Source organism: Aulonocara sp. 'chitande type north' Nkhata Bay, linkage group LG15, assembly GCF_057382095.1.
Source record: "Aulonocara sp. 'chitande type north' Nkhata Bay isolate Kocher_YH1m ecotype deep benthic linkage group LG15, A_spYH_male_GT1.1, whole genome shotgun sequence".
NCBI classification, from domain to species: domain Eukaryota; kingdom Metazoa; phylum Chordata; class Actinopteri; order Cichliformes; family Cichlidae; genus Aulonocara; species Aulonocara sp. 'chitande type north' Nkhata Bay.
The window spans coordinates 9026649-9054605 of NC_141358.1; the positions used below are offsets into that span (position 1 = coordinate 9026649).

A 27957-nucleotide genomic window follows, 5' to 3' on the forward strand; every position below is an offset into this window, starting at 1 on the left:
TCCATTAATAAGTTAAGTTAAATGTTTTCTTTTTCTTTTAAATATTTCCACAGGCGTTGTGGAAAAAAAAGATAAAACCCTCTCATCGTCTCATCTTTAATGATTGATCAAAAAGTCAACATGTGTCCAGGTTGCAGTCCAATACAGGTGGACCTTTTCATTTAAAATAGTTACTGGATCTGTTCTTGGGGAACATGAGAACGTTTTTATTAAAGACTCTGAGGTCCTTCTGTTAGCGCAGCAGTCTTGCAGGATTTAAAAAGGTAAGAGGCCTATATAAACACCTTTTGGTGAAAACAAAATGACTAAGGTATTATGGTATTATTTTACAGTGACTGGCCAACACTGAAGACACAATATGATCCTCATTTTTGATGAAAAACGACATTTTCTTTTTCACTTGTCTCTTGGTGAGTTACTGGAGGCTTTTGTCTCAGTTTGACTTCATGTGGACGTGTGTTTTCTTGAGTGTAGTGAGATATATTCTTAGATGATTGAAAAGTGTTAAACATTTTTTAACGGATGAATTTAAAATGATCCGGGACCCTCTTATGTTCCCGATTTGTAAAATATTTGACAAATTATTGACTACAGTGAAGGCTTTTAACTTAAGAATGCTGTTTTATATCTAAACCTCTGGGCTGTCAGGCTTAATCAGATCACTTTTGCGATATGTATTTTTGCTGCAGGCCTGTTGAGTTTCCTGCAGTTTACAGGTCAGTAAGTAACTCATGAGACTTTGATTTCTACATTAAAAAGATAAAAATTGTGAAATGTGGTTGAGGACAAGGTTACACATTGTGCATCCTTTGTGGTTTTGTTTTTTTCATATCCAGAATGTGAGAATATTAGGCTGGTCGGACCTTCGCGTTGCTCTGGCAGAGTGGAGGTCTTCCACAAAGGCAGTTGGGGAACTGTCTGTCACGATCAGTGGAGCATTGCTAACGCTGAGGTGGTGTGTCGAGAGTTAAGCTGTGGGACAGCTATCGAGGCTAAAAAAGACGCCTTCTTTGGACAGGGAAAGGATGAGATCTGGTTGGATGACGTACAGTGTACTGGGCACGAGTCTTCCATCCTTCAGTGTCAGCACAAACCGTTTGGGGTAAATAACTGTGGCCACAATGAAGATGCAGGAGTGGTCTGCTCAGGTAAGCCCCAATGATGTTTGACATATTTTTGTTTTCCCTCACAAACCTTCATAGAAAACCTTTTCTTCGAGAAAATGTGCTAAGACATTTATTTTTTTGCTGCCACATGTTAACAGCTTTCTCAGTCCAATATAATATCACTTTAACAAATGCAACATGTTTAGGTTAGGTAGGTGGATTTTTTTTGTCACATTCTACCATTTTCCAGTCTTTCTGCCAAGCTAAGCTAGCACTGCATTAACAGTTAAAGTTATCAGAAGTCAGGCAGAATTCATTCACATCAGCAAGATGTCAAAACTGCCCCTTTTCGTAAAATGTGGAACTGTTGTTGAAGTTGAGAAATCCTGTACAACCTAAGAGAAAACCAAAGAAAACCAAAAAAAAAAAAAAAAAAACCTAAGAGAAAACCAGCTAACACAGCAATTATGTTAGCTCACCATGTTATGTGGTTTAGGTTTCTCATTGCTGCAACATTTCCACAATTGTTAGGCTTTGAGAACAGCCATCATGGAGTCACATTTGTTCTTCTTGAAAGAAGCAAGAAGAAAATGTGCTATACATATAGCATTTAAAGATAACGTACATGTCTTATGATTTAATTTCGTTTTTGCTCCTTCTATTGTGGAAAGAAAAATGATGTCACATACTTTTATGCATGAGTCAGTATATTTAAAAAGTGTATTTAAACTGTGCTAAGATATATTAATTAGTATGTTTATCTTGCCCAGACACTAAAAAACATTTTGATCAAACATTACGCACACAGTCCTGTTGAAAACAATTTGCAGTGTATGACTCTTGATACATTAAAAGTTTAGCTTTGATTACAAACAATTATTTTGTGCATTATCAAGAATTTAATATCAATTAAAAACAGGTAAATTAACAGTTTGGCTTCTCGAGAAGTAAACTTGAGCTTTTGAGATAGTGGAAGACAGATTTTTTTTTTTACTGGCAAGAGCATTCTCCTAGTCTTGAGGGTATCAGCAGATACTTATGAGAGCAGTATTAATTTCTCCAATTGACCTTTAACATTCTTTTGCTTTCCCAAAACGTTGATTTTGTTCATCTGCACGTAGCGTTTTTAGTGGGAGAAATGTTTTGTCACTCATCCAAGTGACCTCTTCAGTCTCAGTTCGCTGCAGGCCAGTGGACACTCTTTCAATGATAAGGATGTACACATCGTGGAGGAACGCTGATTGGAGCGAGGAGTCAAGGAGTCCATTTACGTGAAAAGGGAAAGACCATCTCTGAATCGAGGTGGGGGCCTAAGGGTGCATCTTTCACCATCTTAAAGCACTGTGATTGCAGCCATTCCCCAACTCTCTGTGAATGCTACTTATGGCCATTGATCAGTTGTCTTTGACCAGTTGTTGTTGATCAATGATCATGACAATTTGCATATTAATGATCAAAGAACTGACCTCACAGCCCATTGTTCATTCAGTAAGCTGGTTTCAGTTATTGTTCAAATATACTGTTTATAAGGTTGGGGAGACCTGCAGTCAGCTGAGACTGAAGAAGTCACTTCGATTAGTGAGGAAACGTTTCTCCCACTGAAAACGTTACGTCCAGATGAACAGAATAAACCTTTTGGGATTTACTTACTTACGGATGATTAAGCATGCACCAAGGCATTCTTTTGTTTTCTTTTGGTAATATGCTTTAGATGCCAGTTTCTTCCAATTTGGTTCTGACAAAGTTAAAATCTTCACTAGAATTAGTAGTATTATTGTATATAGACTATGGGAAATACAGACACACTGGCTGATTGTATTATTATTTATGAAACACATTATTATTTTATTACGTTTAATATCCACATCATTTGCAGAACATGTGCGGTTTGAGAAAGGAACCACTCGTTGTAATGGCAGAGTGGAAGTCTACCACAAGGGTCAGTGGAAAAGAGTTTGCAATGACTGGGGCAAGGAAGCAGCTCAGGTGGCATGCAGAGAAGCCGGCTGCGGCGATCCTCTCGGTCAGAATGAAACACCATATTTTGGAGAAGCACATGAACTGTCTGCCATCAAAACCACTTGCTCTGGAAATGAGAACTCAATCTCACAGTGCAAACTTAAAGATTTCAGAGAAAGCTGTGTTGATGCTACTGTTGTCTGTGCAAGTAAGTTGGCCATGGTACATGGCCAGTAAAACTGACACTGTTAGATTGTCCCTTTCTGAAAGAAAAACCATGCCCCTAACTTTTTTTTTTTTTCTTAACAGACAGTCAACCCATTCGGCTGGTGAATGGGACTAATCGCTGCTCTGGTAGAGTGGAAATCTACTATAAAGGACAATGGGGAACAGTTTGTGATGACAAATGGGGGATGCAAGATGCAGCTGTAGCTTGTCAAGAGATGAACTGTGGGAATGCTCTCTCAGTCAAGTACAAGGCTTACTTTGGGAGAGGCCAGGGTCAGGTTTGGTTGGATGAGATGGAGTGCACTGGTCATGAAATGTTACTCGCTGACTGCCCTCACAAAGATTTTGAAGAACATGTCTGTGACCACAATGAAGATGCTGGTCTTGTGTGCTCAGGTAACACAGGCTCTGTTCTGTTTGTTTCTCAAAACTGAGTTTTAATGACAATCCCAATGATGCCAAATTTTGCTTTGCAGAGACAGTCAGATTGATAAATGGGAGTGACACTTGTTCTGGCAGAGTGGAGGTTTTCCATGATGGCCAATGGGGGAAACTTTGTAGTAATAACCGGGGTCTTAAAGAAGCTACAGTCATATGCAAGGAGCTCGACTGTGGAGCTCCAAAAAATTCCAAAGACACCTACTTTGGTGACAGCTCACTGCGAGGGCTCACAAGTAGATGCTCTGATAATGTGAACTCTATCAGCCAGTGTCAACTGCAAGAACACAGAGGGTCATGTGAAGGTGTATCTCTCGCATGTGCAGGTAAAAGATACAGACATGCTGCAATCCTGCTTTCCAAAAATAGCAAATGTCATGTTTGGACAACTTTTAAAAGAAAAGGTTGGCTCATGTGGAGTATTTCTTTTACTTAATATGTACTTGTGAATGTGTTTAAAGGTCTGAGGCTCATCAAAAGCATTTAAACTAAAATCCTGAAGGCTCAGTCTACTGACAGACACTCACAAGTCAAAGACAATAGAATGGGTTACAGTTTTGCACTTTAACTTTTTTTTATAAAGGCTTCATAAAGCCATTTCTGCATTCTCTGTGTTTCTGTCTGTTTTGTTGTCCACCAACTACTTCTTTACAATTAGGAGCTGAGCAACTAAACGTGGCATAGCTTAAGACTTTGAAGTTTCTTATCTATATCAGATATTATTATATCACTATGTAGCCTGGCAACCACCTAGCAACATGTTAAAATGACCTATTTTTAATGTTTGCCTGCCTGCAACAGGTATAGTTTTATTTCACCACAGTAATACGTAATTTATATCTACACAATCTCAGTTACTCCTGACATTATGACACCATCAGGCTGGAACCAACTAGCAATGGACTAAAATGACCTGTTTTTTGCCTTTATGCACCTAGAGCTTGTTATAAAAGCATTATCTTTCAAGACATTAACGTCTTATTTATATCCACAAACTCTGATTGTTACATGATATACACTAAATGGCGAAAAGTATTGGGCAACACTTCTTAATCTTTGAGTTCTACTCCCATTGCCAACACTGATTTCTGAATCAGGCTCTCAGCCATGTAGTCTGCTCATGTGTGATGGATAGATATGAAGCTACACAACATGCTGCTGTAAAGCTAGTTTCTGCTGTCCCCAAGACGCCAAAAATGAATAAATAAAAAAATCTGTTACAACAAATTTTAAAATTGATGACAACCTTAAAAAAAAACAAAGAAAAGCAACAGCTTATAATATTTATTGTTATTTGTTTAACGTGTGCCCTCAGGTCAACCACCGCTAAGGCTTGTGAACGGCATTGACCGATGCTCTGGCCGAGTGGAGATTCTGCATGACGGCCAGTGGGGAACAGTGTGTGATGATGACTGGGACTTAAGAGAGGCTGAGGTGGTGTGCAGAGCCATGGACTGTGGAACACCTCAGAGAGTTAAACCTGGTGCCTTCTTTGGTGAAGGACAAGGAGTGATCTGGCTGGATAATGTCAACTGTCTGGGTAATGAGACGTCTCTTGGGCAATGCAGTCATCGCTCCTTTGGAGAGAATAACTGTGGTCATGATGAAGATGCAGGAGTGATTTGTTCAGGTACAAACTATTGATGTTTCATTTCACAAAGTGTCTTTTTTTTTTTTTACCTTTAGATCCCAAAAAGTTCTGGATGTAGCATTTTCTTTGGATATTTGTACTCCAAAAAATGTTCAGTTATTGATTACATAGCAGTTATTTCTGCAACACCAATATCAGATGAAGCTTCAATTAATACAATTCTTTCAGATGAACACCAACGAATTGCTGATATTTTTTCTCTACTGTGCTTTGTAGCTGCCATTCGACTAATCAATGGGACTGACCTGTGCTCAGGAAGAGTGGAGGTCCACCATGGGGAACACTGGTCACAAGCATTTAATGTTAACTGGGGAATGAATGAAGCTGCTGTGGTGTGCAGAGAGATGAACTGTGGAGATCCTGTCAAGATCTCAGAGTCATTTGGTAAAGGTCGAGATCTGAGAGGGTACGAGATTCGCTGTAACGGCAGAGAGAGTTCTCTCACGCAGTGCACGTTTAGAGACCATACCAGATCTATCACCGATGGTACTGAAGATGCCTCTGTGGTATGCTCAGGTAAAGTCTGATGTCAAATTGAAATTAGACTTTCAAAAAGAAAATGAATCCATTATATTCTTCTTTAAAAAAACTAAGATGGAAATTGTTTCTGGCCCTTTCACACAACCTTTAAATATTGGTAGAAGGGCTTCAAGTTACATGAACAAATGCAGAAAACTGGACTAACTTTAGAAAAAAGACCAGTGATTTAGTGAAACACCGTGTTCATGCAAAACACCCGATTTATAATTATGCAATGAAACCCCAAGCAGTGATTTGTCAGGTACCAATCTAGATATGGAGTATCTAGAATAAATATGGAAACTATGTTCAACTAAAAGGTTAGATTAGAAGGCACAAAAACTGAAGACTTTCCAAGAGTCTTATATACTGAGTTTTTAAGGTGTGCTATGTTTTTGCGTATACTGTCAAAAGCTCAGTAGGCTTAGTCCCGACATACCACACAAAAATTCATCCTACTCAGACATGAAGCAAAAGTATCAAGATTTCACAAGCACAGTCACTAAAAATAATCAAACACTAAGACACTGTGTATATACAAAACTAACGTCATATATCAATAATACCAATAGCATCACTCTGGCTTTTGACTGGCTTTATTGACAACCACCAGTCAGAAGAATGGAAACATTTCTCCAAGCTTCAAATTTGATCATCTTCCTCAGCATGGCAACCACAAACCAAAAAAAGGATTTAGCCTTGCTAGCCAAGCATAACGATAACTGTAATGTCTGTAAACATGAATGAAAACATAGAAGCCCAGTAACCACAGGTCCTCCTTGTATCAAACAAGCACACTCATTCATAGAGTTCCTCTCTCAACTGTCATTTCCATTGGACCAACTTCTACAGATATCACATACATGTCGATATATTACAGTATGGCTACATTTTCAACATAAAAGATGTTTTACGTGCTTCGACTGTCCACTGCTGTTTGGATCCAGCACAAAATTAATGTGATGCAACACAAAAATATTAACCACTTAATCAGTCAGCAGTACATCCCTAGTTCAAAACCAAAAAAAAGTCATACAGTGCACTATATACAGTGTGGGTCAAGTTGTATTTCATGTACATTAATATAACAGCTATCATTTCCAGGAAACGTGAGATTAACCGGTGGATCCACTCGTTGTGATGGAAGAGTAGAGATTTATGACAAAGGCCAATGGGGGACTGTGTGTGCTGAATCCTGGGACATGAATGATGCAGCAGTGGTGTGCAGACAGTTGGACTGTGGGAGTCCTCATAAGCTTATTCAACTTGGCCCTGGTACAGGACAGACCTGGAATGATCAAATTGAATGCAATGGAAAGGAGCCTACATTGAATCAGTGTCCACAAAGACCAGGTCTGGACAGAACCTGTGACACAACTGTAGTTGCCGGTGTTTCCTGCACAGGTAAGAAGAAGCAAAAATAAAATGCCAAAATGTAATTTTGGCAGCTTCTTCTTCTGCTTCTTCTTCTTCTTTTGCTTACTTTTTAAGATATTGTCTTCTGAATTTAAATAATGTATAATATAACTAAGTACGTCACAGTTTAAAAAAGAATATTCTTATATACCTGTGGCTATATTTTTTGTTTACTTCACAGGGAGCTTGGCAGTGCAGTTGGTTAACAGTACTGATGAGTGCTCTGGGAGAGTGGAGGTACGTCACGGCGAGCAGTGGCACGCAGTATGTGACACAGACTGGACTCTAAGTAAAGCTGGAGTGGTGTGCGAGCTGCTGGAGTGTGGACGCGCCGTGAATGCTCCTGGTGCTGCTTTTTTTGGCCAAGGCAGTGGGTCAGTGGTGGAGGCTAGCACTTCTTGTTTCCACAGCGTGACTTCTCTTCAAGAATGCTCGGTGAAGGGTTTTACAAGAGAAGACTGTGGGCATGAACATGATGCCGGTGTTCTCTGTGCTGGTAAGGCCTTTTATATCAAAGTTGGTTTCATAAATTTCCAAATTATAACACTGGATTGTAAAACTGTCGTATTTAATTTGGTCAGCCATGTGCAGATTAATGTTTAACAAAATTATTTTCTTTTCGCGTTTTTGTTTTTTTTCTTTAGAAAATGTACATTTTTTTTTACACCTATCTGGCTTAGGGAGTAGGATTAGCCAGCAACTGTTTTGCCTATTGCTTGCTACGTATTGCCAAACAGAAAGCTGTAGAGGTCACTGTTAGACAAAGCCAGTCTAGGTAATGCTTTCTTTATAGCTAAGCTAAGCTCAGCTAGCTTACTAGTTATTTATCTTACATAGACTTGAGTAGTATGGACTTCATCCATTAAAAAGCGAAAACGTCATATTTCCCATGACTTGAAACAGTTGTTGCAATACTCCTTTTGCCTAACATAATGGACTAATAAACGATATAATATCCAATTAATATTATATTTTGGTATTTGTTTTTTATGCATTAATACAAACATTTTGTAAAATATATAGAGAAGAATCCTTTCAAGTCCTTTTATAGTTTTGTCTTCTTTTTGGTTGTTTTAAGGACTTTCCATTGTACTTGTATTCACTCTTTCTGCTCTGTTATGCAGCACAAGTCCGGTTGGTGGATGGCTCAGTTGAATGCTCCGGCAGAGTGGAGGTCTTCTATAAAGGACAGTGGGGAACTGTGTGTGATGACGATTGGGAAATGAGCGATGCTGATGTGGTATGCAGACAGCTTGATTGCGGTCATGCCATTTCAGCACCTCTAAGTGCCCATTTTGGTAGAGGCTCTGGTCCAGTATGGCTGGATAATGTGGCATGCTCAGGCCAAGAGTCTGCACTTACTCATTGTTCACACGATGGATTTGGAGAAAATAACTGTGGGCACGATGAAGATGCCAGCGTTATCTGCTTAGGTAAGAGACATAGCTCATTTTGAACTGACAAATTATCTCATTGCTCCTGAGAAAGTTGTTTTGGCTGTTACACAAAAAACATTTATTATCTGCTTCAGGTGGTCAACAGAAGCCCAAAATCACAATAAGTCCTGCTGCAGAGGTTAAGTGGGGTGACAAAGTTGAAATTACCTGCACGCTAGTAACAGAACGCATGGGTGGGAGATTTCTCCTGAAAAAAACCCAAGGGTCATTTCAAATGGAAAAATTCTCAGATCATGCATCTGCAACCTTTGTCTTCCCTAAAGTGGACTTTAGTCAGAAGGGTTCATACTACTGTGAATATCAAAAGGTGTTGGCCAGTGAAGTCATCTACTATCCTCAAGGAAATCCTGCTGACCTTTCCGTTGTAGGTCAGTAATTTTGTGCATTGTTTCCTCTGTTTTGCACAATTATCGGAAATTGTTGTTTGCAGTTAAAGTGGAAAAACCCAACATCTCCCTGATGTCCCCCAATGCAATGGAACTCACCAATCCTGACACAATTTCTGTCTCTCGAGGCAGCACCCTCACTGTCACTTGCTCTGTTCATTCTATATACCCTAGAGGCGTCTTCTATTTCACACATTTAAACACAAACACTACTGAATCAAAGTCAGCATTTGGCCACTCAGCCTTCTACCTGGCCAATTTTGAGCTCGCTGCAATAAGTCATGAACAGCACGGAGAGTATGCCTGTCTCTACAGCGTTAGCATCGCCAAAAAATCCTTCAATTCAGTTCCTTCAAAGACTCTTAATATCAATGTAATATAAACCATTTATATCGTTGTTATTTCTTCTTTTCTTGCTGATAATAAGTTAATCAAGTGCATTTGATTAGCACCACATGGAAGCAGTAAGTTGTGGACACTGCTTCTGCATCACTCACTGGTGATGAGTGTTTCACTTTACTGTGGAGCCATTTTGGTCCACTCTTCTTTCAAACTTGTTTTAATTCAGCCACATTGGAAGGTTAGCTCCTGTTAAATAAATGAAACACATTGTAATATGCCATGTATAGTTGTTCAGCCAAGGTTGTGTTTATCAAAGACCTGTCAAGAACCAGAGGATTGTTTTCATCATCGTGTCTTTATGCGTAAAAAGAGGGTGTGCTGGTCATGTGTTGTGGGGATGAGGACCAGCATAGCATCAGAGGCATCTGCACAGCACACAATAGTGGGCTACTGGAACAAGAAGGCATAAGTGGACACCAACAGCTTGAATGCTACTATGCAAGTAATCCCACAGAAGGTGTTACACGAAGAGAACAGAGGATGTGGTCTCACATAAACTTCACAAATAAAAAATGTCACTGAAGGCCATTTGCAATTCTATTCTGAGCATTTTTTTATTAAAAAAAAACTGCATTTCTAGGACTAGCTCTGAGGAAACTTGAATACATGATATATTATCACACAAGTGTGGGTAAAAACAAAGTAAGAAAAAGAACAAAAAACACCTCTTTAACAGGTTTAGTTGGTTATGGCAATGTAGTTGTTGTCACTGTTCCTTTCAGAGCTTAAGGAAGTCCTCCAATTGTTCCATCTCTATTGCATTGTCAAATGCACTGATGTCCTGTAAAAGAGAAGACATGCATGATGGATTCCGAGAAACAGAGTGAAAACACTATTAGTACAAAGGCATTATTAACCTATTTAAAAATATTGCACTGTGTACTGTACATTTGTCCAATATGATACAACACAACAAGCCAGACATTCAGATAACTGAGATCACCATTAGCTACAGTTATGCTTACTGGGGTAAGCATATGTTCATGTTCACAACCCACAAAAAGACACAAACCATTAAAAACACAACTCAACTGCACATGAACACGCAAAACAGCACCCTACTGTTGGGTACGCATTTTTTAATCCAATAAGGGTTTCTTGTTTTATCTTTCTTTGCATTTCTTTATAGCCCAATTCTTTCAGTTGAATTTGTTCTTGCACTGGATAATAAAAAAGGAAAAAATGGCAGATTTAAGAGAATGAGAAAAACAAACAATATTAAGATGCTTTGTGGCAGGAAAAAGTTGAAATCTTAAAACAGCTTCTGCTGTGGCTGATTGGCTTACTGCTGTCAAATAATTAATATCTTTGGGAAAGACTATCTGGACTGTTTCACACCTCTTTCTGATGTTGTCTTTGTACCACAGCATTTTTTGAGCTTTAACCCTATAATGCCCTTGGTATTATATTCGATTCATGAGTGTCTGAGACCTCTATCTCATCAACACGATCAATACTTGCCATAATTTCAAAATATTATGGACAAAACTCTTTTTTTTAACTAAAAGTAACATTGTTGTTAACAAAAAGTTGCCAATGTATCAAATGTGATTCAGAAAATATATAATAAATATATAATAAAAAAATATATCATACACAACATGACATAGGAAAAAAAAATGCCTTTGTTATATGGGTTAATAAACATCTCAGTTCCAAAAAAATCTTAATTTTCTGGCTATTTTTGATGGGTTGGGTCTTCAGGTATTTTTGGCAATATTCATTGTTTGCATGCTTGTAGTCTTTATCTGTTATAAAAAGTAAATTGAACACAGTCTATAGTGCAGTTAAAAGGTTTCAATGTTTTGGAGATATTCGGTCCTTAACTAAAGTATTACACAAACTAAAGTTTGCTATGGCAAAATGTTAACATGCTTCATTACTTGTGGGTACATAAATGTCTGTATCAAAAGCTGCCAATCAGGTTCTTTCCTCCTATCTTTCAGTTTTCTGATATAACTGTATATATACCATTTGTAAGTTGGAAGGATGAAAGGAATACTCTGCAAGCAAATAGTTTGTCTCACTAAGTCTAACTGGAAGGCTGAAATCTGATGAGTGATTGAATGAACAGGGAGTGTACAAGTCAAAGTATTGGTATGTATGCATTTCTCCATGTATTTCTGTCCCCTGGCTTAACTGTGTGAACAACCAGTAGTTAGCATACAGTGTAAATATTGATTTTAAAACTGTGTCCACGCCTTAGACTAACCACATGGTTTCTATTCTTTTTTTGTGTGACGACATCAGCAAGCGTGTAAATAAAACACATCTGATCATAATTTTAAGTTTTGAATCGCAGGTTCAGCTTATTATTAGTTATTCTATGAGACTTACTCCACAGTAGACGTCTCCATTGAATATTTGTGGAGGAAGCGCGGTCGGATCTCCTGCTCCCTGCCTCATTAAATCCTTATCATCAGAACTCTGAGAAATGTCCACAGGTTGAAAGGGGATCTTCTTGGCGTTTAAGATAGAAAAGACTCTCTCTTGGTTCTTCTTAATCTGAAAAGGCATATTTAATCCGTTATCAAGACTAATAGCTGTGTGACTTGTTATAAAAAGTTTTCTTGTATAATAAAAGTTGCTGAGTTGTGCATAGAGAGCAGTAAGATTGTCTATAAAAGTAAATACTTTACACACATCTCGCAATATTTTGATAGTATCAGTGATATATATTAATCACCGGCTAAAAATAAAAGAACAAGACAAGTAAGATTGTGTACTGTACCTGTGTAGAACCACTCACACTTGTAAAAAACACTTTGACTGGCATTTCTGCTATATTAACAGGAATAGTCCAATACAGAAAAACACTGAATGACAGAGTGGGAATGACAGAAGCGCAGAGAGAAGTGGAAAGTCACAGAGTGATCCTGTGCTAGATATGCAGGCACTGCTGGTGCAACCACACACAAAGTAAACAGGTTTGGACAACTCTTACCTGTCTGCAAGGACACACCTACAGGACTGAGTGCACTTCGAGTTGTGGCCTGTCTACTTCAGTTGTGAAACCAGTCAAGTACACAAACACACACACTCTATTTCATATCTTAGTGAGGACATCTATTTAACATAATGCTTTCCCTAGCCGGTTACCCTAACCGTAACCATCAAGAATGAATGTGTTGCCCTAACCCTTAGCCTAAACCTAACAATAAACTAATTGTAACCCTGACACTAAAGCTACATTTTGAGCCTCAAAAATGCCTTCAAACTGACAGGCATTTTGTCCCCCTACAAGTATAGTGGCAAGCCAATTTCCCGTCCTCATAAAGATGTCTAAACATGTATACACACACATAGATTGATAGATAACCACATTGCTACATTTCCTTAGGCACTTTCATTTCATCAAAGTTCACAGGTAACTATTGTACCTTTTACACAACTGCGTAAGTTGTGTTACAGACAAATTTTGCCTTGTAAAGTAAAAGCACTAAATAACAGACAAAAAGTTGCCAGGATTTCATTTAGCCCTGTATGCATGCTCACCTTGGTTGTCACTAGGACACTTGTGAGTTTACCCAAAACAATTGTTAATCAACTAGAAAACTATACACACATATGAAGCCTTTGACTTCATATACTTACTCATCCATGTCTTTACGGACCTTGCTTTGTGCACTGGTGTGCAGTCATGTTGGAACAGGAAGAGGCCATCCACAAACTATTTCCTCAAAGTTGGGAGGATTACACAGTCCCAAAATGTCTTGGTTTGCTGAAGCATTAGGAGTTCCTTTCACTGGAACTAAGGAGCCAACCAACTCGACCAACAACCCCACTCAACAAAACTTACACTCGGCACAATTTGACAAGTACCATTCTCCTGGGAAGTGTCAAACCCAGACTCGTCCATTGGTTTGCCAGACGTAGAAGTGTCCCTCCAGAGAACACATCTCCACTGCTCTAGAGTTCAACGGTGACCTGCTTTAAACCACTGCAACCGACGCTTTGCATTTCACTTGGTGATATGTAGCGTGGGTGCAGCTCGACCATGGAAACCCACGCCATGGGACTTTCTAAGCAATGTTCTTGATCTAATCTCAAGGCCACATGAACTTTGGAGGTCTGTAGTGATTGACTCTGCAGAAAAATGGGGACCTCTGTGCACTTCAGCATCCACTGACCCCACTCTCTGATTTTATATGGCCTAATTTAATTGCTGTAATCACTTCCACTTTGTTATAATACCACTAGCAGTTGAATGGAATATTTAGTAGTGAGGAAATTCCATGAATGGACTTGTTGCACCGAGCTCATTCACACCCATTCTTTCACAAATCTTTGTAGAAGCAATGTGCATTCCTAGGTGCTTGATTTTATTCACCTCTGGCCATGGAAGTGTTTGAAACACCTGAATTCAATGATTTGGACAGGTGACTGAATACTTGGCAGTACAGTGTGTACGTAGACACTAAAGCTGGTGGGCCTAAATGTCACACCAGGAGGTTCTTTAACACAAGGGGGAGCAAGCGAATCAGAACCCAGGGCACAGACTCAGCAGGTCCAATCAGTAAAGGTTTATTCCCAGAGAAGGAAAACAGGAATAAACACCATTAAAAAAATTGCAAAATAAAAAAAATGTTCTTTAAAAACTAAAATCCAAAATGTCTTGATGCATGCTCAATCATCCAGGTAAGTAAATCCCAGTAAATACCGAGGCATTTTCAGTGGGAGAAACATTTCGTCACTTATCAAACTGACTTCTTCAGACTTCTCCATTTGACACTTTAAATTTTGTTAATCTAAATATATTGTACTTTATGTAGCTTATTTAATCTACAAATGTATTTTGACCAAAGGTCTACTGAGATATTTTTAAATTACAATGAGAATTTTACACAAAAGTTATGTACAACCTAAATATTTATATTTAATGAAATGTGTAAGTTATATATTTTTCCAGTATCGACTAATGATATGCTATTGATATAGTCAGTTTTGATACTCTTTGATACTTGAAGGACCTCTATAACGTATATATTTAATCTGTGATTATGATAATTAAATTATGATGTGCAAATGGACCATGTATAACAAATGACCCATGTTGTATATGAAGTACATATTTATTCTTATACCAGAAAAGATTAAGAAGAAAAAGCAACTCATCATGAAATATAGTCAGTGTTAAAGTCAAACAAGATATTCATAATAGGCATCTTCGTAAAAGTCCTTGAACCTTGAAGTGTGAGAATCACTCAGTGCAGACAAAAATTACCAAATAAAAACACGTGAAAAAGACTTTTGCATGAAAGAGGAATACTCTGACAGGATAAGCATACATGTTATTTTAAACAAATCATTTAAAGTTCTCTTAAAAGACTGGAAACAGCTCAGGTTTAATGAAACAAAGTCTGAAGATTTATGAATTATTTGTTGAAAAAAGAATTTAAAAAACCGACAATCCTTAAACAGTCCTAAAGAGCAACTTCACACAGAATGAAAGTGTTTATTTTGCTGATCTGAAATAGTTTGGTAGTCACTTTGCTGTTGCGTTGAAAACTATGGTTCAGAGTAGGTCATTGCAACATCACTATGGATGTGGTTTAGATGTCAAAAGAGAAATGAAACTTTTTGCAAATATTTCACTAAAGGTCTGCTTTTTAGCCTACTGTTATACTCCTCTTTATATTTACTAAAACCACATTACTGAGGTTATGTTTTCATACATGTTATCATGAAACAACAAGAGGTTCAAGCTCATAACACACTTTTCCAGCCAGGTCTTCGGGTGCTCTCTCAGCATTGCTATCAGTATCTGCATCAGTTTTACTCTGTTCTGGGCCGGGAGTGCATGGCTCATACAGTTGGTTATTCCTCTCTCTGAAGGAGAGAACAAAGAGCACAAAATTGGCAATTATAATCATATCATATATTTTTTAAACTTTCTTAAATTCAAAATATTTGTGCATGTTTGAAATGCATGTTTCATTTTTTCCCCTTACCTTTCATCAAGGGCTACAGTGGTTTTGTCCTCCATTTCTTGTTTTATTGCTGCTCCAAATCTGTTACTAAACTGAACAATGACTTCTGAAAATGGAGCAAACATCACCATAACGTTAGCAGTCCTTTTTTTTAAACATTGGAGTGAACCAATGAACTGATTCAAGGTGCTGCTGAGGATCAACACTGACATTATAAAGAAATAAAGTTGATAACAGTGTAATCAGTTGCTCAGTTACACCTCAAGAAGACAGTGAGCAACAATGCACTGGTTATGAGATTCTGTTGTTTCAGTGTAAATTCACTCTCAGGAGTTATGCATATCACACCAACTGGTCTGGAAAGTACGGTAAATATAAATATCTCTAACAAATGATGAAGGTGAGACAGCCAACATATTGCCACTTACAGTCATGTGAAAAAGAAAGTGCACCTTCTTTTAGTTCAAAGGTTTTACTTGTCAAGACATAATGGAAATAATCCAGTCTTTATCAGATCTTAAAATGATCTAACTACAACCTCAGCTAAACTACAAAATATGTCATGTTAAGCCATGTCGATATTTAAATCACAAAAAGTAAGCTGTGTGTGTATTGTGTCTTTTCAGTGTTTCACTTTGCGTACTCTTCTCACAGTTTTCTGCCTTAAAGATGTGATTGAGAAAAGTGAAGGTATTGTTGATATTATAACTTTTTATGAGTTATTAATCCCAAAGGTACAATTTAGTGAATTTTCTGAAATAAAGTTGAAAAGGTTTAGTAGTAAAGTAGTTCCTTAACCAGTTTGATGTGACTGAGCACTGCTCAATTGAAAGATTTCAGTGGGTTTACCAGAGAATAATGCTGGTGTTTATAAAATCAAAACAAGGACTCCAAAGTTGCTTTAAAATACCTAAATAATAATGAGTACATTCATCTCTACAAGTGCCACCTCATACGTTATGCATAGTAGATTTGTCCATTGATAACATCAAAATAGTTTAGAGCACTTTCAAAGACAATATGTATCATAAAAAAGAGGATAATGGAGTTATAAAAACTGTTTCTTACCAGAAACCCCCCACTTCCTTCTCCAGACCAGGAAAATAATAACCACGAGGAGTAGCAAAACTACTAGCACACCCACAACAGCTGCGACAACTGAAGAAGATGAGCTTGCTGTAAGAATAAAAAGAGTTAGACACAACAATAACCATATAAATACTATATAAAGTAATATATATTTATTGTTTTCAATTTCAGATCTTACAGGTAACGGAGATATAAAGGTTCCTTGAAGGAGCAGAAGAGAAGGACATTGCAGAGATGTTAACGCTGTAGTGACACGTGTACGATCCTTGGTCTTTAAAATCTACTGAAGGGAGCTCAAAAGTGGCCAGGTATAAGACTGAGTAGCCAAATGCTGACATTGTTTCAGTATTGTTCGTGTTTAAATTTGTCAAACTGAAGAAACCTCTAGAGTAAATGGAATGAATAGAACAAGTGACGGAGAAGGTGCTGCCTCGGGTGACTGATACTTTGTCGGGACTGTAGACCACCATTGCATGGGGGGACACCAGGGAGATGCTGGGTTTTTCCAGTTTAACTGCAAACAATATAAATATATAAATATATATTAGAAAAAGTCAAATTTCCAACAAGTATACAAAAACTGTGCATGATATTCACTGACCTACAACAGAGAGGTCAGCAGGAATTCCTTGAGGATAGTAGATGATTTGATTGGCCATTTTCTTTTGATATTCACAGTAGTATGAACCCTTCTGACTAAAGTCCACTTTAGGGAAGACAAAGGTTGCAGAAGCTTGATCTGAGAATTTCTCCATTTGAAATGACCCTTGGGTTTTTTTCAGGAGAAATGTACCGCCCATGTGTTCTGTTACTAGCGTGCAGGTAATTTCAACTTTGTCACCCCAGTTTACCTCTACCCCAGGGTTGATCGTGATTTCAGGCTTCTGCAGAGCACCTAAAAGAGAAAATTAATGTTGTGTAACTGCCAACACGGTATTCTTACAAGCAATGAGATCATTTGTTAGTTCAAAATGAGCTATGTCTCTTACCTAAGCAGATAACACTGGCATCTTCACCATGCCCACAGTTATTTTGTCCAAAACCAGGATGTGAACAGTGTGAAAGTGCAGACTCTTGGCCTGAGCATTCCACGTTATCCAGCCATATAGGGCCACTGCCTCTACCAAAATGGGCACTTGCAGGTGCTGAAACGGCATGACCGCAACCAAGCTGTCTGCATACTACATCGGCATCGCTCATTTCCCAATCGTCATCACACACAGTTCCCCACTGTCCTTTATAGAAGACCTCCACTCTGCCGGAGCATTCACCTGAGCCACCCACCAACTGGACTTGTGCTGCATAACAGAGCAGAAAGAGTGAATACAAGTGCAAAGGAAAGTCCTTAAAATAATATTTTTGTATTAATACATGAATCATATAGCTCATATACAGACTTTTGCAACTAATAACAAAATACTGACGTATAATATTACTTATATTATATAGTTTATTAGTTTATTAGTCACTTTAACATTTTAATATGTTTTACATTTTGCTTTTTAATCTATAGAGTAAGATAAGCAGTGCTGTTCATTTAACGGGTTTCAAAATAACTGTAATCACATTACATTTCCCAGTAACGCGGTAATGTAACACATTACTTGGTCAAATCCGGTAATTACATTAGCTACAATTATGTCATTAGCATGTGGTTTCCCAGTTCAAACAGCCTGTTTCTCATCACCTCTAGTTTAAAACACCAAGATGGTGACTACGAAAAAAGAGTAATCTCAAGGCTCCATAATAGGACTTCACAAACCAGTTGGTGACACTTGGAGCTACATTCATCTTTTATACTGTCTTTGATGTTAGGAAAAAATATCTGAGAATTTTGAACACACAATGATAAAAGTCTTTACCTGCACAGAGAACACCAGCATCATGTTCATGCCCGCAGGTTGCTCTTGTAAAACCTTTGACTGAGCATTGCTGAAGAGATGTCACATTATCAAAGCATGAAGAGCTAGCCTCCACCACTGGTCCACTGCCTGGGCCGTGAAAAGCAGCACCAGGAGCATTCATGGCACGTCCACACTCCAGCGTCTCGCAAACTGCTTGAGCTTTACTTAGAGTCCAGTCCGTGTCACACACTGTGTGCCACTGCTCGCCATGACGTACCTCCACTCTTCCAGAGCACTCATCGTTACTGTTAGCCACCCGGATAGCCAAGCTTCCTGTGAAGTCAAGTAAACCAAAGATGTAGCCACAGGTGTGGAAGAATAATCAACAAAATAACTGTGATGTGTTTAGGTATATTGTACAGTCTTGATGCATGCTCAATCATCCAGCTAAGTAAATCCCAAAAGGTTTATTCTGTTCATCTGGACGTAACGTTTTCAGAGGGAGAAACATTTCGTTACTCATCCAAGTGACTTCTTCAGTCTCAGCTGACTGCAGGTTTCCCCAGTCTTATAAACAGTACATTGCATAATAACTGAAACCAGCACAACTGAATGAACAATGAGCTGCGAGGTCAATTCTTTGATAATTAAAATGCAAATTGTCATGACCGTTGATCAACAACCACTGATCAAATATTAATGATCAAGGAATGGACCTCATCATGTTCTGTTTATAAGGCTGAGGAGACCTGCAGTCTGCTGAGACTGAAGAAGTCACTTGGATGAGTGACGAAATGTTTCTCCCACTGAAAACGCTACGTGCAAATGAACAGAATCAGCCTTTTGGGATATATTGTACATTATTTAAATTCAGAAGAGCTGCCGACATTACATTCTGGCATTTTTTGTACAAATCTAATTCCTAAAAAGTTGGGACACTGTTTAAAATCTAAGTGAAAACAGAATTCAGTAAGAAAATATTTTATTCACAATAGAACCATGGAAAAAAAAAAAATCTAATATTTCAACTGACAAAATGTAAGAAAAATATTTGCTATATTTCCAACTGCTCAAAGCGTTCCCAGATATAAACATCATCTTGCATGGAAACACATGTTGCTTTAAAACTTATATGCAGCATTTTGATTCTTTCCAGATTTGTAAGCTGCTAATTTCATAGTCATCAATGCTTTTCCAGAAGAATGTCAAATTTTGATGTTTTCTAGGTTCTATTGTGAATCAACCATGGATTTATAAGATTCTCACATTACTGAATTCTGTTTTTATTGACATTTCACATAGTTTCACAGCCTTTATTGTATGCTTTTCTCTTACCTGTGCAGAAAACACCAGCCAATACAGTGTTGTTGCAAGTCCTGTCTGGATATGGTCTTTGTGGACACTGAGTCAATGTAGACTCTCTTCCATTGCATTCAATTTGATCATTCCAGGTCTGTCCTGTACCAGGGCCAAGCTGAAGAAGCTTATGGGGCCTCCCACAATCCAACTGTTTGCACACCACTGTTGCATCATTCATGTCCCAGGATTCAGCACACACAGTCCCCCACTGGTTTTGATCAAAATATTCTACTCTTCCATCGCAACGAGTGGATCCACCATTTAATCTCACGTTACCTGAAAATCATTGTTTTCAAATTAATGTACGTGAAATCCAACTTAGGGGCCAGGTCAGAAACAGAAACACTAAATCCTGTTTACATTTTCTTAGCCTTTGTTAAGTTTCAGTGTCTGTGCGTCTGAATTCATGATACTTACACCTGCTGTTTGAAGAGGAGGTTAATCATCTGAACAGATGAGATAACTATGTATTTCATTGTTGCTTTACAAAGTTGCAGGCTAATTATTTTGTGTGCTTATACATCTGTGTGTACGTTGGCTTGCCTGATCCTAGTGACCTTCTTAGAGTACATGCTCAGGCATAGCTCACATGTCTGAACATAGCGACCATGTTTTTGGTATTGGTACCAGATGCATCAACACATGGGTTTCAACTATGAAAAAATATCTGTCTGGTTGTTTGCATCAACACATTAATTGGAACCACTTATATTTAATATTTTTTAAGAAGGCTATCATTGATTCACTTACATTTTGAAACTCTAATTTAATTTGACATAAAGTCTTACCTGAGCATACCACAGAGGCTTCTTCAACACGGTTCGTGGCAGATCTGCTATAGTCTCTAAATGAGCACTGTGTGAGAGAGGTCTCTCTACCATTACAATGGATCTCGTACCCTCTCAGATCTCCACCTTGACCAAATGACCCTGACATCTTGACAGGATCTCCACAGTTCATCTCTCTGCACACCACTGTAGCTTCATTCCTCCCCCAGTTGACATTAAGTGCTGGTGACCAGTGTTCACCATGGTGGACCTCCACCCTTCCTGAGCACATGTCAGTCCCATTGATTAGTCGAATGGTAGCTACAAAGCAAAGAGGAGAAAATCAGCAATGAGCTGGTGTTCATATGAAAGAAAAAGTGAATTCATTGAAATCCATGTGATATTCTTATTAGTGTTGTAGAAATAACTACAGTATAATTTATAATAAAATGCTAATCAGAAAAAACAAAACAAAGTAACATCTAAAAGTAAAAAGAAGGCATTGTATGAAATGAAACATCAACAGTTTGTACCTGAACAAATCACTCCTGCATCTTCACCATGACCGCAGTTATTTTCTCCAAAGGAGGAACGTCTGCAGTGCACAAGTGACGTCTCGTTACCTAGACAGTTGACATCATCAAGCCAGATCACTCCTTGGCCTTCACCAAAGAAGGCACTGGATTTGGCAGTCTGAGGTGTTCCACAGTCCATGGCTCTGCACACCACCTCAGCATCTCTGAAGTCCCATTCATCATCACACACTGTTCCCCACTGGCCGTCATGCAGAATCTCCACTCGGCCAGAGCATCGGTCAGTGCCGTTCACAAGCCTTAGTGGTGGTTGACCTGAGGGCACACATTAAGGCATTACCAATAAATATTACAAACTTTCAAATTGATTCTATTAAGCTACATGCAGTTACATGCATATTGTAAAAAACAGACTCATTATTCATTTTGAATAATGAGGGACCCTCTTATGTTAAAGACCTCATAGTACAATACCCGCCCAATAAAGCACTTCTCCCTCAGACTACTGGCTTATTTGCGATTTCCAGGATATTTAAAAGTAGAATGGGAGGCAGAGTCTTCAGCTTTCTGCCCCCTTTCTCCTGTGGAACCAGCTCCCAGTTTGGATTCAAGAGACAGACACCCTATCTGTTTTTAAGATTGGACTAAAAGCTTTCCTATTTTGTTAAAAGTTATAGATCAGGTAAGCCTAAATGCTCTTTAGTTATGTTGCAGTAGACCTGGGCTGCTGGAAGTTGCCCATAATGCATTGACCATTTCTTCTTCACTCACTTCTTTTCACTCTAGATGTGTTTATAGAGACAGACAAACTTGTTTGATAGGATCTGAACTTTTTTCTCTTTGAGAGCAAGTGACGCCAAAGGGTAGTGGTTTATATGTTTTGCTAAAAAGCAAATATTCCTGGTTTGGGCATGGGAGGAGACATGGCACATGTTCTGACCACAGTGTGGTCCCATGTAGGCAGCCCACTGTAGGTTTGCTGAGTGTCCACACATGAACCCCAAGGGTTATATTAGCTAGGATAGTGTTGTAGGATAGTTTAATGTGTTCTGCTGACTTAATAACTGTTCCAGACCTCTAGCATTAAAGTCAGCACAACAACTGTGTGCTAGGAGCTTCATGGCATGAACTTCCATCGCTGAGCAATTCCTGAAACTTTGATGTAACGTGGATGTGGCCCAGGTGGATACAAAGTTATACTTTGGATGGATACAAAGTATAACTTTGTATCCATCCAAAGTTATACTTTGTATCCACCTGGGCCACGTCCACATTTATACTGTTCCCTACTATTCTTATTCACTCAATATTTTCTTATAATACAAATGACCTTTGCCTTTATAAATTACTAAATGCATAACTAGAAACCATTATGTTATCTTTAACTTGTCAGTGTCTACCACTGGGTTGGTAGATTTATTATTTCTGATGAGCCTCGAACCTTTAATTTAATTTACTGGTAAACAATTAGTAAAAAAAAGATAATGGACAAAAGCTATTCTTCTTAAATAATCAAACATGACGCTTGCTATCCTTGGAAAATGGTGGCACAATTTATCTGTATCTTTAGTCTCTTACCTGCACATGCGAGAGAAACACCTGCACATGATCCCATGTGTTCTTGCAGTTGACATTGGCTGATAGTGCTCACATTACCAGTGCATGTACTTCTGAACCCTCGCAGTGAGCTGTCACCAAAAAAGAAGTTGTTTTGGGATTTTATTGGCACTCCACAGTTGAGCTCCTTACACACAACTGTAGCTTCTTTAAGGCTCCAGTTATTATTACAAAGTTTCCCCCATCGGCCGTCATGGAAAACTTCCAGTCTGCCAGAACAACCATCAGTCCCATTTATCAATCTGACTGTTTCTGCAAAGCAAAATTTGGTGTTGTTAAGAATTTCTTTAAAACTCAGTTTTGAGCAACAAACAGAATAGAGCCTGTGTTACCTGAGCACACGAGACCAGCATCTTCATTGTGGTCACAGTCATGTTCACCAAAACCTCTGTGAGGACATTGAGCAAGGGACTTCTCATGACCAGTGCACTCAATATCATCCAACCAAACCTGATCCTGGCCTCTCCCGAAGTAAGCCTTGTACTTGACTGCGAGAGCATTGCCACAGTTCATCTCTCGACATGCCACAGTTGCTTCTTGCATCCCCCATCTGTCATCACAGACTGTTCCCCATTGTGAATTATAGTAGATTTCCACTCTACCAGAGCAGCGATTAGTCCCATTCACAAGCCGAATGGGTTGACTGTCTGTTGGGTTAAAAAAAATGTTGAGGGTAAGTTTATTCAGCAAGGGGACAGTCTAACAGTGTCAGTTTACAACAAATTAGTGATAGTTTTGTGGGCACAAGTGTGACTTACTTCCACAGACAACAGTAGCATCTTCACAACTTTCATTGACTTTTAGAACTGAGCACTGTGAGACAGAGGTCTCATTTCCAGAGCAGATGGTTTTGACTGCGGTGAGGTCACGTGCTTCTCCAAAATAGGGTGTTTCGGTCTGAGGGAGAGGATCACCGCAGCCGCCCTCTCGGCACACCACCTGAGCTGCTTCTTTGCCCCAGTCACTGCAAACTTTTTTCCACTGACCTTCATGGTAGACTTCTGCTCTGCCATTACAACGAGTGGTTCCATTTGTAAACCGCACATTTTCTGTAAATGATGTTAATAAAAAAAAATGTAATAACGAATATCTCTTAAATATAAAACTAAGAGGTAAGTTGGTGTTAAATAATATGATGGATGGATGGATGGATGGATGGAAGTTTTTTTGTTAAGTTAGCTTGCTAATTTTAAAGCCTTCTTGGCCAGGAGCTGGTTGGTTAAGGCCAGAATCAAAACTGGAGTCAGCTATCACCATCAGACAGGTTTATCTTGTTTGTTTAAGCTGATTTGCTTAGTAATCAGTGATCAGTAATAGGTATACGTGTACTTCCCAGTAAGCCAAATTGTTAATTTACCTGTTTTCATTTGACACTTTCACTAGACATTAAGGGCAAAAATAAATGTTTGTAATAAAGATTAGAAATATTTATTTTGTGTATATTAATGTATATGTTATTATTAGTACTATTATTATTATTATTATATATCATTATAGTCTTGTGTATATGAATGCATATATTGTACATGTTACATTGCACACTGTAAAATATGCTTTAAATGTAGGCCTTCACAACCTTTAAATCTTTATAGCAAGTATCAACACATAATAAATCTATTAAATATCAAATTCCTGGTGTGAACTACTTCAGTAGTCCAAAAAATTGGAGGAAAACATTATTACCTCTTTAGTTGGACATGGCAAGAACAAAAGACTAAAAATGGATGTTTGTGATTGTGTGATAAAATCTGTACTCATATTTTGTGCAAATAAATGAATCTTCTCTATAATATACACAGATAGCTGTCTGTATTTCAATACCAAACACATGAACACATGATTGCATGTTACAATTTATACAGGGTTATGATGGTTTCTACAGCAATATGTAAAATTCAGTTTTATCAGTTATATTTTTGTTTCACAGAAATATAATCACAGAGGAACTTAAAACAGGAGATACTATAATGCCGCAGACTAACATAAGTGCTGTGTTAGCTGTTTTTTTAGTTGTGCAGTATTTCTCAATTTCAACTACAGTTCCACATTTCATGGAGAGGGACATTTGGGGGTTTTGCTGAGCTGAAACCTTGCTCATATGAAGGAATTCTACGTGACTGCAGTCAGTGGTAATGATAATGGTTAGTACAGTGCTTGCTTAGCTTAGCAGAAAAATCAGAGAATAGTGGAAACAGCCAGATTGTCCGAGAATGACAAAATCCACCTTCTCAACTAGTGTAACATTTCATGTGTTGCTTGTTTCATCTTTAAAAAAATCATATGTAAACATGTTGAATTCATCAAAACGATATTATTTTTGAAGCTAAAGTAAAGTTCTTAATACATGTGTATAAGGAAAAACAAATACACAAACATCTTCTTTGAGAAAATGCTATTTGATAAAGTTAAACCTCACATCTGAAGTCAAACATTATTTAGGCTTACCTGAACAGACCACTCCTGCATCTTCACTATGGCCACAGTTATTTTGCCCAAAAGGTCTGTGTTGACACTTAAGGATGGAAGACTCATGGCCAACACACTGTACATCATCCAACCAGATCTCATCTTTTCCTTGTCCAAAGAAAGCACCTTTTTTGGCCTCCATAGCTGCCCCACAGCTTAGCTCTCGACACACCACCTCAGCATTGGCCATGCTCCACTGATCATCACAGACAGTTCCCCAACTGTCTTGGTAGAAGATCTCCACTCTACCAGAGCAACGCGAAGGTCCGACCAGCCTCATTTTCTCACATTCTGGATATGAGAAAAACAAAACCACAAAGGATGCACAATGTGTCGCCTTGGCCATAAAGCCATTACAATTATTTTTTTTTTAATATTTGTGTGTTACTTACTGACCAGTAAACTGTAGAAAACTCAAGAGGCCTGCAGCAGAAATAGCAAAATGATGTGATTAAGCCTGACAGGCCTGATATGTAAATCTAGATATATCCTTCAGTTAACAGCCTATACTGCAGTCATAGCTATAATATGTGAAATATATTATAAATATGGAACAGTCGGGGATATTTTCTAATTGATCCAGTAAAGCATATTTAACACGTTCAGTCATCCAGGAGTATTTCAGTGCAGACACTAAAACTCCCATTGGTCACTTATGATGTTAACAAGCAATCAAACTATGTCCACTCAAGAAAAAACACAAGAAGTCAGACTGAGAAAAAACCTCCAGTAACTTACCAAGAGACAAGTAAAAAACAAAATGTCGTTTTTCATCCGAAATGAGGATCATATTTGGTCTTCAGTGTTGATCAAATGCTGTAAAATATTTTTGTAAAATTAAAACAGTGGCTTTACGTCTCCTCCTGTGTTTAGAAAAGCTTTTTAAAGCCCTTTTGTTTTTATCCAGAAGGTGATCATATAGTCCTCTTACCTTTTAAATTCACAATGTCTAGAACACTGTTAAAATGAAATCAAAATTTAAACGAACTTGCTCATGTTTGAAATACCCTAAGGATAAAAGCCCCATGAACATATCCAGTAATTGTTATGAATCAAAAGGGACCACCTGGACTTGGACTGCAAACTGGATCCATGTTGACATTTTGATCAATCATTAAAGGGGAGATGATGAGAGGGGATTTTGTTTTTTACACAATGCCTACATTACTATTTTAAAAAAAAACAGGTGTGAAATTGAGCAGAAAGAGAAACAACAATTTAACATTATGCTGGAAAAGAATTATAACAGTAAGAATTATTTTTGCACGCAACATAGATAATTGGGAAATAGAGATCACAGGGACGATTTTTGTGAAATATCGATTGGTGAACTTGACCACTGACCACCCTCTTTACCTGCCTCCTCCCACCTCTGGTTATCATTCACAGCAGTGCTTTCATCTTTCATTTGTACATGTTGCAACAATCCTTTTATTTAATTCCACTAAGCAGGATGAACTCATGTGCATACAACCTTTTTTTTTAATAAAACAAAATAAAAAATTCTACATCACAGATTCTCTTAGGAAGCCTCAAGACAAAAGCTGATTTCAGATATTTGACTTGAATACACAGCTTAATTATAGTTGTTTTCAGTATCACAATAACTTTTACACATGTTAGTGGAATTTCAATTTTCATATATATCATATATTAATGCTGATTTGGCACTTTGTGCTTACAGTGTGATATTCTGAACCTGGATTATTGTGCAGGATATCTCTATTCTCCTCTCTGTACATCTAACACAGCATAAGAAAGAAGTATTTTGTTATGTTAGATGAACCAAACTTTAAACTTTAAATAAGCTATTTGAATATATTTTGCAAATAATGTTCTTACCTTTAAAATAGATTATTGTAGGTTTTGTTCATCAGTATAATGAAGAATAACTCTGGTTTGAGATACCAGATCTCAACTTGCTGAAGTTTGTTCCTTCACTAAACTGTTCAGACCCAGTTCTTGTCCTGTATTTTATTATTCAAGGCGTTCTCATCTGGGATTGGGTATGCAAAGCACTTCCTGTTGTGAAACTCTGAGTCTCAGTCAGTCTTATAAATCTGTTCTTCTTTTGTTGTAAATACTAAAAGCATATATTACTTTAGTTAGTCAGATTAATAAGAAATTGATGACTAATCATTGCTTTAAAATGACCTTTCGATAAAATGTTTTGTTGTTTTCTAAGAATGCTGTGTTCATTCTTTACTTGCTATTTCCTAATTAATTTGTCCATTCAGCATTTAAGTTGATTTTGGCTGATTTTGTTATCTGTAGTCACACAGAGCAATTTCCGTCACATTATCTTAACTTCCTCTTTTTCCAGCCTATGTTTCTCAATGTATTCCTTACTTTTCCTTCATATTTGCTTTCCTGAAAGAAAACAACATTTTAACAAGGAAAATGTCAAATATTGAGAAGAAAGTTAATGGTTTGTTTCCAGTGGGTTGCCATTTACATACTTTTGTTCAAAGAAGAGGGGATCCTACAAAAAAATGGCCCTATCTGCTTTTTTGAGACGTGAGCAACTATTGAGCAATAAGAGGAGATGAGTAGTTGTCCCATTCTTGTCTGATAGGATTATAGCTGCTCAACAATCACGAGTCATCTTTATAGTTTTCATTTCATGGTGTGTTTCAAATGTTTTCAGGTAGTGAAAGGTAGTTCAGCATGTGGACTCTTCTGCAGTGAAGCAATGCTGTTGTAATAGTTGCAGTGTGCCGTTTAGCAGTGTTTCACTGGCATACAGTGGGGCAAAAAAGTATTTAGTCAGCCACCGATTGTGCAAGTTCC

At 38.0% G+C, this 27957-nt stretch overlaps 3 protein-coding genes across 4 annotated transcripts; 1 reads left to right on the forward strand and 2 right to left on the reverse strand.

Moving 5' to 3' along the window:
• The first annotated feature begins 113 nt into the window (after positions 1-113).
• Positions 114-11850, forward strand: LOC147312471 (scavenger receptor cysteine-rich domain-containing protein DMBT1-like). Its single transcript, XM_086263868.1, has 14 exons — positions 114-263; positions 333-410; positions 690-716; positions 837-1148; positions 2983-3273; positions 3375-3689; positions 3770-4057; positions 5047-5361; positions 5599-5898; positions 7006-7305; positions 7499-7813; positions 8442-8750; positions 8849-9142; positions 9205-11850. Exons 2-14 carry the CDS (start codon positions 359-361, stop codon positions 9540-9542), a joined length of 3456 nt encoding a protein of 1151 aa, XP_086119994.1. The 5' UTR covers positions 114-263; positions 333-358; the 3' UTR covers positions 9543-11850.
• LOC147312472 (SH3 domain-binding glutamic acid-rich-like protein 3) lies at positions 10091-12470 on the reverse strand. Its single transcript, XM_086263866.1, has 3 exons — positions 12294-12470; positions 11900-12067; positions 10091-10343 (listed from the first exon to the last, which is right to left on the reverse strand). Exons 1-3 carry the CDS (start codon positions 12336-12338, stop codon positions 10281-10283), a joined length of 276 nt encoding a protein of 91 aa, XP_086119992.1. The 5' UTR covers positions 12339-12470; the 3' UTR covers positions 10091-10280.
• A 2145-nt stretch (positions 12471-14615) lies between these two features.
• Positions 14616-27118, reverse strand: LOC147312473 (scavenger receptor cysteine-rich domain-containing protein DMBT1-like). 2 transcript variants are annotated; one of them, XM_086263871.1, is made up of 17 exons: positions 27010-27118; positions 25906-25983; positions 25564-25590; positions 25147-25458; positions 23460-23750; positions 23034-23348; positions 22663-22953; positions 21085-21399; positions 20573-20872; positions 19761-20060; positions 18444-18758; positions 17571-17879; positions 17183-17476; positions 16760-17095; positions 16561-16668; positions 15514-15598; positions 14616-15391 (listed from the first exon to the last, which is right to left on the reverse strand). In XM_086263871.1, exons 2-17 carry the CDS (start codon positions 25955-25957, stop codon positions 15244-15246), a joined length of 3798 nt encoding a protein of 1265 aa, XP_086119997.1. In that variant the 5' UTR covers positions 25958-25983; positions 27010-27118; the 3' UTR covers positions 14616-15243. The 2 variants fall into 2 exon arrangements, with proteins under 2 accessions (XP_086119997.1, XP_086119996.1); XM_086263870.1 differs by lacking the exon at positions 27010-27118 and adding an exon at positions 26099-26255.
• Between the last annotated feature and the right edge of the window lie 839 nt (positions 27119-27957).

Bases quoted from the DNA above. Each gene is read 5' to 3' on its own strand.
- LOC147312471 (XM_086263868.1), top strand. From the start codon at position 359: ATGATCCTCATTTTTGATGAAAAACGACATTTTCTTTTTCACTTGTCT. The intron at 1,149-2,982 runs GTAAGCCCCAAT...CATCATTTGCAG, and splicing joins TGCAGGAGTGGTCTGCTCAG to AACATGTGCGGTTTGAGAAA. The intron at 3,274-3,374 runs GTAAGTTGGCCA...TTTTCTTAACAG, and splicing joins TGCTACTGTTGTCTGTGCAA to ACAGTCAACCCATTCGGCTG.
- LOC147312472 (XM_086263866.1), bottom strand. From the start codon at position 12,338: ATGCCAGTCAAAGTGTTTTTTACAAGTGTGAGTGGTTCTACACAG. The intron at 12,068-12,293 runs GTACAGTACACA...ATGCCTTTTCAG, and splicing joins GTGTGAGTGGTTCTACACAG to ATTAAGAAGAACCAAGAGAG. The intron at 10,344-11,899 runs GTAAGTCTCATA...TCTCTTTTACAG, and splicing joins ATGGAGACGTCTACTGTGGA to GACATCAGTGCATTTGACAA.
- LOC147312473 (XM_086263871.1), bottom strand. From the start codon at position 25,957: ATGATCCTCATTTCGGATGAAAAACGACATTTTGTTTTTTACTTGTCT. The intron at 25,459-25,563 runs GTCAGTAAGTAA...TCTCATATCCAG, and splicing joins GAGTTTTCTACAGTTTACTG to AATGTGAGAAAATGAGGCTG. The intron at 16,669-16,759 runs GTAAGATCTGAA...TTATTCTTACAG, and splicing joins CCTTTATATCTCCGTTACCT to CAAGCTCATCTTCTTCAGTT.